Genomic DNA, 9,508 nt, shown 5'->3' on the forward strand with positions numbered 1-9,508 from the left:
GTAAAGAAATGCTGATTTATTCAAGTCGTAGACAATCCTTACTCCTACGTTTCACTTCTCTGCACAACTCTCACTGGTACGGTTTAATATTTTAAAATCCTACGATAAAGGAAAATAAAGCTCAGTGATTTTGAGCTTAAAAATAATTTGAGTTAAAAATAATAAGAGTAATTTGAGTTACAAAAACTCTTTCCATACATTAAAATAAATTTAGGCCCTTCGCTCCGGGGAAATGTTTCAGGATTTTTGTTTTTCTTGGCGAGATAGCCACATTTACAGTGCAAAATATTCTGCTTGCACTGTCACAGGAAAACTGTTTTCTAAATGGCAGAGAAATACACGACCCAAATATTTGTCTCCCAACGTTGCTACCTGAGTACACAGCAAAACATGACTTGTGTTGCTCAAGATGCTGCAGTCCCCTCATGGGCATCTGAACTTCACCGGATAGTAATGATACAAAGAATGAAATAGCAGTTGCTAAGTAAAAGTGGTAAGTAATGAGATCTACAGATTATACAACACAGTTCATTTCCCCCCAAATATAAACTATATTTAGAAACATTGAAATGTGACATATTACTCTATACAGGATATATTATCTCAGTATCAAGGCCTTCTGTCGAATTGCTGGAGAAGGCTCTTTAGATTATGCGATCTAGCTTCTAAAGTCTATTCAAAGGATGAGATCAACCAGTACATTGCAATTGAAACTAGGAATCCTGTAGTCTAGTCTGCAGACCTTGTCTGACCTAGGAGAAAAATCATCTCCTAAAAGGATTTTCAAGGATGACTTTCGTGATAAATTTTACGTGCACTGAAGAGTTCCTATCCTATGGTTTTGAGTTTTAAAGGGCTATTCTGCATTTTCTTTTTAAAGCAGTGTTTAAGTTTTTATTATAGTAGAAACTGTTCATACCATTCTAATAGGATTGTTCTATTAAGGAGACTTTACTTCCATTGTTTTTCAGATTAGAAGAACAGCTTTTAGACCCAATGTCCAGATGATCTGCCTACAGTATACTTTTGCCCTGAAGTACCTTTTTTGTAACTTGCACGGATTGGTGAGGCTCAGCCCCACAGAGAAGTGCACAATATCCTGTGACAAAGACCAGTGAAATCTACATCTGTAGATTTCATATTCTGTAATTAAAAAAATAAGTTATACCTCAAATTAAATCAAGCACTGTAAGTTGTATTGACATGGGGAAGGAACAAGTAACACTGATGAGTTAAAACAAACTGCACCATTAAATTGAGTATAAATGATTCTGTTAATGGTAAATTGGGATAGTGTGGCTATCCCTAATTATGGTCTTATCTGAGGATTAATAAGAGAAATCCACAGATAATCCATAAATCCAGTCATTGTCTATCTTCCAACTTCTTAAGTAATTTACCAATTGATTTTTTGTGTATTTTTGTGCCTTTTAAATGCCTGTGTGGGGTTCCTAACATTTGAGGAAAATGCAGGCTATTAACAGAAACTGCAGCAAAAGATCTAGACAGTTGACAATCTGAGAAGTTACACCCGTTTTTATTGAATTGTAACCAGTTGTAATCAGTACTATTGCTGTCAGAGGCCTAAGCAGTGGCACTGAAGGAGTTAAACAACGTCCCCACTCCCACCTCACCACCCCCCACCCCCATTTCTAGAACCCCAGATGATGAAGTAGGCAAATCTGTATTCCATTCATTGTGCCTCTGCCCTTGGTCTGTGACAGAGGAAAGGCGTGTCCTCACTGTTCCCTATGAAGAAAAGGCAAGCAAATAAGGGTGACTCAGTACTTCCAGTGGCCTACACACGACTGAACATTTTTCTGAATGATTCCACGTATACACTTTGGAATCAGGAAGAGAAACATTCTAGTCTTCACTAACCAAATAAAACCATCTATAAATCATACGTAAAACAAGTTTGAGTAACGGGGGGACTTAAAAAGTCTAGGAATTAAAAGGAGCTCCATGTTTTCCCTTCAATTTTTTCCCAGCTTTGGGGAATAAACAAAGACATCTGCCACATCAAGGGATCAGATTGGTGTTTTTTTAAAAAAACTGGAAACAATGCAATCATCAGTTTACTTTGGGAGGCGCTTTTCAAATTACAAAAATGACTTCTGCAAGCTGCACTATTTTCAGTTTCACTGAAAATAAAATTTAGCACCTTTAAGAAGACTAATAGTTTAGCAGTTCTTTTACGCTTATTAAATGGAACATCACAGTGTGTATTATAATCTAGAAATAACTTATTAAGGATACTGTTTCTTAAAAATGCCCTTAAATAGGCTAATTAAAAATTCATTAAAATGCATGGACTCCTGAAGTTACTGGGCCACCTCTAACTATGCATTAACTGTTGCTGTTTAATTTAAAACATATAGTAAGTCTATGTGTACCTGATCTTAAACACTGTAGTAAGTTTCACAAGTTCCTTTTGTAGAGAAGTCTGCCAAGCCATTAATCAATACGAGTAAAAGCTGCAAACATCTAGGAAATTTCTTACTATGTGATAGTAGACAGGAGTTTGTTAAAAATATCTTTATCTCGGTGCTTTCCACCTTTTATCTCCATTTATAAATTTAAGTTTCAGAGCATCACACATGGCTTTGGCTCGTGACTTTATTCTAAAGCTTTCCAAAAGGTAGGCTTTTTTCTTTCTCTTTTGTCTGCAGTGAATTTTCTCTGGCCCAACATCGCTGTTTTCTTCCACTGCTTTCCAGTGAGCAACTCCGTGTCTTGACAGTCTTTTCAATGTCATCACTATCTTCTCTTTCCAATCTACTATTGCAGAATGGCAGGCTGAACTGCAAGTTGAAAAGTAAATAAGTGCTCTTCTGGCTGTACTTTGTTCAGCTCTTCTCTTTATCTGCTTCCCTATCCAGTTGCCCTTTCCCCAGTCCCTAGCACTTTCTTCCGCCTTCCATCAGTTGCCTTTTTGTTCCATGTCTTTTATCTCCTCCCTTTCTCCTGCTGGTTCAGTCAAACCCCAACCCCAAACCCACACATCCTCTGGTCACATTGCCACTGGTGATTAAAACAAGAGCCACTCTAAGCTTAAACAATTAAAAAAGGCCTCAGAAAATGTTCAGTGCTCCCAATTTTATTTTTATTTAATGCTAAAAGTTAAAGAAAAAAAAAAGTACTGTAAATCTGACAAATGACAGAATGCAGGTGATATTTCCATAGCGTGATTTTAAAATAATGTTGATATCTGAGATTACACTCACTTTAGTTGACATGAGTTTCATCATATATAGAAAAAGTATCACCTTCAACTTAAAAAAAAAAGTAAAGGTTAAAAGGTGGCACACTTTTAAAATACTTGGTGGCCAAGGAAAGGTATCTAGTAATAAAGTTGTAAACCATGTGTACGTTCTTATAACTTTTAATGTGAGGCCACATGAAAGACAGTACATCTGTTAAATTCTATAAATTGTTAAAGCAAAAAAGGGGAAAGCTTCAACACCCCATCCCCTAATATTCTGAGTATTAAAAGCACAGCTGAAATATTAGGATTTGAAATCTGATACTGCCCATGTACAGTAAGTAGCTTTCTGACATCTTTATCCAGCTGTGGAGAATCTCTGCACTGTCCTCAGTACAACAAAGAATCAAACCCATGTCCCAGTGCTAACTTTTTAACTTCAGAAAATGCCAGAGAAATAACCCAGACCAACACTTTTCCAGCTGCAAGCCTTCTATAAGGCCACCCAAGGGCCAGTCGGACTCTTATTTTTTAATAGGAGTAAACTCAACATGCAGCCCTTTAAAGCTGTTTAAATTCTCCCTCTTGAACACCAGCACAGAGAAACCATAGGTTGTCTTTTCCACAGCTGGAGAGACTTATTCAAAACAGCAGGATGGTTCTTTATTAATCTTTTGGAAAGCTTATCTGTATAAAGATTGCAAAACATACAGATAGCTACCACAAATTAGGTCAAATGACTGATCAACTTGTAACGTCTATGAGGTCAAACTCCAGTTTATAGTAAAGTGCCTAGATACACATTTATACAACAGACCATAATAAATTGAATTCTTTACAAATGTCTTTATGGGCATGTAAAATCGACTGTGTTTCTGCATGTGTGCATTTACATAAGAGAAACCAGTCTGATCTGAGTCATAAGATATTCCAATTTTTAAAAAAAAGTGTAACAACAAACTGGCTAATCATGCAAGTCTGTTTGTAATATAACAATGACCGGTAACATGAATTTGCACAGCATTAATAATAGGTGCACTCATTAAAAACACCATGAAAAAAATACTGTATTTGGTGCAGTATCTGATTTTCAAGTGTTAATAACTCGACCATTTAAAAAATATTTGAGCAATTTAAAAAAGAAAGACAAAAACACAACTGAAAAAGTTAATCCAAAGTGGGTAACAATCTGTATTTTCAAAGTAAAAGCTCGGTTGTGAACCATACACACAAGTTGTAGACCTCGAAGCCATGATTCAGCCTAATGATAGGGCCAAGTTACAAACACCTGAACATAAAAGGATTTAAAGTAGTGTAGTGTTCCTGTCAATGTTAAATCATAACAGCACAAAAGAAAAACCAGTATCACTGTGAGACAACTATTTCTAATAACTGATGATTTATTGGTTTAAAAAAATCATTTTACTGATGCAAAATAGTGATCAAAAGAAATTAGTTTACAAAAGGCTTCTAAAAATAGTTTGAGAGGTGGGGCCTGTCTATCATGTAAAACTGTTTCTTTAATTTTCGCTAGTTTATCATTTTTGTCCAGAAGAACAGTATTATTCACTTGGTATTTCAAACGCACGTGAGAAAGAAATGACAGGTTTCCTCCACCACATCTGGGCTGTCACCGATGTGCCCACGGGCGGTCCTGGCAGCACCTCCGCTGTTACTGTCATTGTGCCATCCTGTATTTAGCACTCACTAGGGACAGGGTGTAGGTGATCACATCAACAGCAACAGCGCTACGGGTAAACGATAAAACAACAAAACACCAAACGGAAACGAGACCAATCCCACAATCTCCAGTTCACCTGGACTGTAACTTCTTTTCAATTCTTTTCAAAGGAAACGACCACAGCAACGACAGACAGAGCTCCAGGGGGTTTCAAAAGATCAAGTGGCGCTGCAGAGCCAGGCTCCATGCAAAGATGGCAGTGCCATCTTGTCCCCACCAACAACCGTTATCACTGTCTTGAGTCACTGGATTGTGTATTATGTAACCAACTAGCATGCAGCATTGTCATCTTACAACTGATCACATGGGCAGTGAACAGTGGTCAACTCTGCCTTAAAAAAAAAAATCACCCCCCCCCAAAGTAAACCCCCCCCACAGTCCTGAAAATCTCTCAGCAGCAACTCTCAGGCAGTCATCAATAACCTAACAACTGAACTTTAAGAACAAAATCGAGAAAGATTCACAATCGATTTCCTGTTACTCTAAAAGGGCAATGTTTGGGGGGAACTTGGTGACATTTCTCAGTGGCATGCCCACTTCACAACACTGCCCCTTTCCTCATTTCCTTTCCTTCTCCACCAGTTGGCCTCCAGCCTGAGAAAGGGGCCAGCAGTAAAGAATAACAGACAGTAAGGCAATCTTACAATGTCAGAAAATGTATTTGGCTTTTTTTTTTCTTTTTAAAATAAGTGCATACAAATACAGCTAGAAGCGTTTCTGCTTTGCCAAGTGCTCTAAAAAAGCAGCGCAAGTCACAGCCTACATTGAACGGTAACTGTCACCAGAATAAAGCACAAAGATATGCTAATAACGTTAACAAAAGAAGAAAATGCTTTTATAAGTACATACCTTTTGTCGTCAAAAAAAAAAATAGAAACACATGTATTCAAAAAAATCAAAATTATACAGCCATGTTTATGAAGTCTACATTTCCCTTGTCTTGGATATATATATATGTGGAGATATATATACAATTCAAGCAGTTTTAGTTAAGATTAATCATTGGGTTTTTCTGAAACCGGAAAGTCACGAGTCTCTCTCTTTTTTCACTTTCACATCTCCAGCAAGGATGGTTGCAATCTCCCCTTGCATGAAGGCCCAGGGGACATTGGAGCCCACAAGAGGGCATTTTTCCCCACTGGGACAATAGACCTCTCCACTAGCTCCCTGCTGTTTGATGCTTTGTCTGGAGCAGGGGAAGCAGAACTTGTGCGAAGGAACAGAAGGGCACTGCACAAAGTGGGTGTCCTCCAGCCGCTCATGGCAGAGGGTGCAGCACAGTGGGGCGCTGGCGGCCAGAGAGGAGTCCGGGAGGCTGGCGGGGTGCACTGGCTCCAGTCCTCCGGCACTGCCTGCCCCCTGGCCCCCCACCTCTCGGGGGCCCAGCCTTCTTTGGTTCATAGAGGACGGAGAGGGTGGACTGCTGCTGTTCCGTCTGGTGGTGGAGTGCACCTGGTTGGCATCTTTCGAGGCATGACTGCCCCCTGCATTGTCTGCTACTAAAATCAGGGCTGCCATGGGGGACTGGCCGTTCTGGGCCGCTTCAGGCGGTGTGGTCCGGTTGGAATGAGGTGAGGCAGTGGGTGGTGGTGGCGACACAAAAGAGGATGTAGGAGTAATGGGGATCTTGAGCCCTTCTGTGGATGTAGACAGCCACGGCTGGGCCTCTCCATTGATCTTAGGAGGCCCAACTTCACCTTCTGGCTCAGGAGAAGGCTTCCTTTTCCTTGCTGTTCTTGCAACTGGAAGAACAAAGACAGAAAAGGGGAAAAAAAGAAATAAATGAACGTGCACTAAAAAGGATCTTTCTTTCACTAACACACAACACAACCCTCTGAAGAATTTCTATTCTCCAAAAGCTCGTACAGAAAAACCAAGTTTCAAGAGCACGTGCAACTTAAACCACTTAAGACTGAGAAGGCTCTGAGGCAGTCTAGCAGTTAAAAAAAAAAACAAAAACGCACGGAAAAAGGCACGGACAGCACTGCCTGTTTTTCCACACGCCTGCAAGTACCCAGGCTGCCCTGTGCACATGAGTTAACGCCCCCCACCCCCCACCCCCCTCAGGTTAAAAGGTGATTGGTGCCCTCATGCTCGCATCCAGGAATGTGCTGGGAAAGGAAAGCCCTGTGTTGCTGCCTATCGGTCCATCTGACTCATCTCTGTTATGCTGCTTCAGCAGAGGAACACGTTGCCACTAAGCACTGGTTCCGCCTAGAGCAGATCAGGAAGTTGGATGTTTGCTATTTCTGGGCCGGGGGAGAACGGCCAATAGGAAGAGCACCCCCTCCTCGGCTCTCAGGCCCCGCTTCGCCCCTAGACCCCCTCACTCCACAGCCGCCCCTACCTGCTTTAGACCCGTTGGCCCCGTTGGCCTCGAAACCCAACAACCTGCCTGCAGTCAGGGCCGGCTCCTTCTTAAACTTGCTCTCGAAGGGCGCCGAGTGGCCGTGCTGGTGCAGCGCCAGCAGCGTGTCTCGCACGGTCTTGGGCCGGTTGACCCAGTCCTGCTCGCCCGGCCCGCGGCCTTTGCCTGCGCCCTCGCTGCCCAGCTCGGCCGCCCCGGCCGCGGTGGACAAGCTGTCGGCCGGGCCGCGATGCGAGGCCGCCGGCGGCTGCTTCTCCTTGGCCGCCGCCTCGCGCTGCTCGTGCTCCGCGGCCGCGCTACTCGACACGGACGCCGGCCGCTTGTGGGCGCCCATCTCGGCGGGCTGCGCCGAGCCCAGGCCGGCGGCCGCGGCCCCGGACACGGCGGCCAGCGAGGCGGCCGCACGGCCGCCCAGGCCGAGCGCGGCGGGCAGCGGTGTGGCCGAGCCGTTCATGAGCGGCACCAGGGTGGGCGGCACGGCGTGGCCGCGCCGCGGGTTCGGGCTCTGGCGGTTCAGCTCCGGCGGCTCCTCCAGCTTGGAGAAACCGTTGGGCACCAGGATGCCGTTCACAGGCGGCGGCTGCGGTGTCGGCGGCTGGGCCAGGGCGGCGGCCGGGCGGCTGCCGCCGAAGTCGGAGCCCAGGCGCGGGGGCCGCTCGGCTGCGGCGGCCGCCAGAGGGTAGCGCTCCAAGGCCTGAGGAGCGCGCGGGGCGGCCTCGGGGCCGCCGTGGCCGAGCTGCTGCTGCTGCTGCTGCAGGAGAAGGTCCTTGGCCGAGAGCGGCGGCGGCTTAGCGGCGGCCGGGGCCGCGGCGCCGGGCGGGGAGCGGCCCTCCGGGAAGCAGCCGTGCGCCCGCTTGAGCTGCCGCGCCGTCTCGATGACGAACTCGACGCGGTCGGCGCCCTCGTAGTTGACGCAGCCGCGGCACACGGGCTCGGTGAAGTCCCAGATCATGGCCCAGGGCATGCGGGGCAGGTCACACAGGTAGCATGACTGCCGCCTGGACGCGGCGGCCACCGCCACAGCCGCGGCCATGTCCGAGGAGCCCGCGGCGCCGGAGGAGGAGGAGGAGGCGGAGGAGGAGGGGGCGCCGCCGCTACCCGCCGGCACCACGCGCGCCCTCCTCCCCCCCCAACCCCGCGTCTCCCCCACCAGCGGCGGCGGCGGCCGCAGAGGCGGCGGCGGCGGCGGCGGCAAAGTCCGCGAAGGCTCGGCGCCCGCGCAGCGCCCCCGGTGCACGAGGGGCGGCGGGCGCGGGGCGAGGGGCTGCAGCCGCGGCAGCACGTCCCCCCGGCCGGCGCGGGCTCGGGCGGACGGCGGGGCGGCGCGGCGCGGCGGGCGCGGCGGCGGCGGCGGGGTCTCGGCTGGAGCCGCGGCTGGCCTCCAGACCGGGGCGAAGACGGGCCGCGCGGACGCGGAGGAGCGCAGCAGGTCGCGGCGGCAGCTGGCGCGGAGTGCGGGGCGGGGGGCGGGGAGGTTGGGGGGGCGGGGGGCGGGGGGCGGCCGCCGGGGCAGGCTCAGCCCGAGCGGCGGGGCATGCCGCGCCGGGGCGGCGGCGGCGGCGGCGGCCGGGCGGCGCGGAGCTCGGACGCGGCGCGGACCCCGGGTCGCTCCGCTGCTCTCTCACAGCTCCTGGCGTCGCCGCTCTCCAGCGCCCGCGTCAGCGCCCAGCCCGCCTCAGCTCCGCCGCCGCCGTCGCTGCTGCTGCTGCCGCCGCGGCCGCTCCACTTCTACAGACTTGATTCTTCGACAGCCTCGCAAGGCGCCTGCGCGGGCCCCCTCCCCTTGCGCGCGCGCCCGCCCTCCCCCGCGCCCTCCCTCTCCCCCCTCCGCAGAACGGGCGCTGCTGGGAGAGCCGGCTCCTCTGCTCCCGCCCTCCCGTCCGCGCCGCGGCCTGTGTCCCCGACGTGAACGCGTGGCTGGCGCAGCTTGTTTCCCTCCACCCGCTCCGCTACCTCGACCACTCGGGCCGAGTTTCCTCCCCTTCAGGTCCGTTTAGACCAAACCGTGTAAAACTCGTGTTTTGAAAAGCAAGGCTACTTTGTAACTTGGTTCTGTCCGTTTTTAAACATCTTTTAAGGAGCTTTATTTGAACTCTTCGGCAAGTGCTTTTACACTCGCATGTGTTTTGGGGAGGACACAGGCGCCGCCGGTCCCCTGAAGTTTTACTAAAAAGGGCGTGCTCTCAGGCCTAGG

The 9,508-nt window shown here is 48.5% G+C and overlaps 1 protein-coding gene across 2 annotated transcripts; it reads right to left on the reverse strand.

The window, feature by feature from the left end:
- Nucleotides 1-3,084: 3,084 nt before the first annotated feature.
- On the reverse strand, nucleotides 3,085-9,049 carry IRF2BP2 (interferon regulatory factor 2 binding protein 2). 2 transcript variants are annotated; one of them, XM_061404858.1, is made up of 2 exons: nucleotides 7,342-9,049; nucleotides 3,085-6,688 (listed from the first exon to the last, which is right to left on the reverse strand). In XM_061404858.1, exons 1-2 carry the CDS (start codon nucleotides 8,345-8,347, stop codon nucleotides 5,973-5,975), a joined length of 1,722 nt encoding a protein of 573 aa, XP_061260842.1. In that variant the 5' UTR covers nucleotides 8,348-9,049; the 3' UTR covers nucleotides 3,085-5,972. The 2 variants fall into 2 exon arrangements, with proteins under 2 accessions (XP_061260842.1, XP_061260841.1); XM_061404857.1 differs by having other exon boundaries at nucleotides 7,294-9,049.
- Nucleotides 9,050-9,508: the final 459 nt, after the last annotated feature.

The sequence above is a fragment of the Bos javanicus genome, chromosome 28 (assembly GCF_032452875.1).
Source record: "Bos javanicus breed banteng chromosome 28, ARS-OSU_banteng_1.0, whole genome shotgun sequence".
Classification (NCBI taxonomy): Eukaryota; Metazoa; Chordata; class Mammalia; order Artiodactyla; family Bovidae; genus Bos; species Bos javanicus.

Coding starts and splice junctions, on each gene's coding strand:
- IRF2BP2 (XM_061404857.1), bottom strand. CDS start 8,347: ATGGCCGCGGCTGTGGCGGTGGCCGCCGCGTCCAGGCGGCAGTCATGC. Junction 6,689..7,293: donor GGCCAACGGGTCTAAAGCAG/GTAGGGGCGGCT, acceptor TTGTTCTTCCAG/TTGCAAGAACAGCAAGGAAA.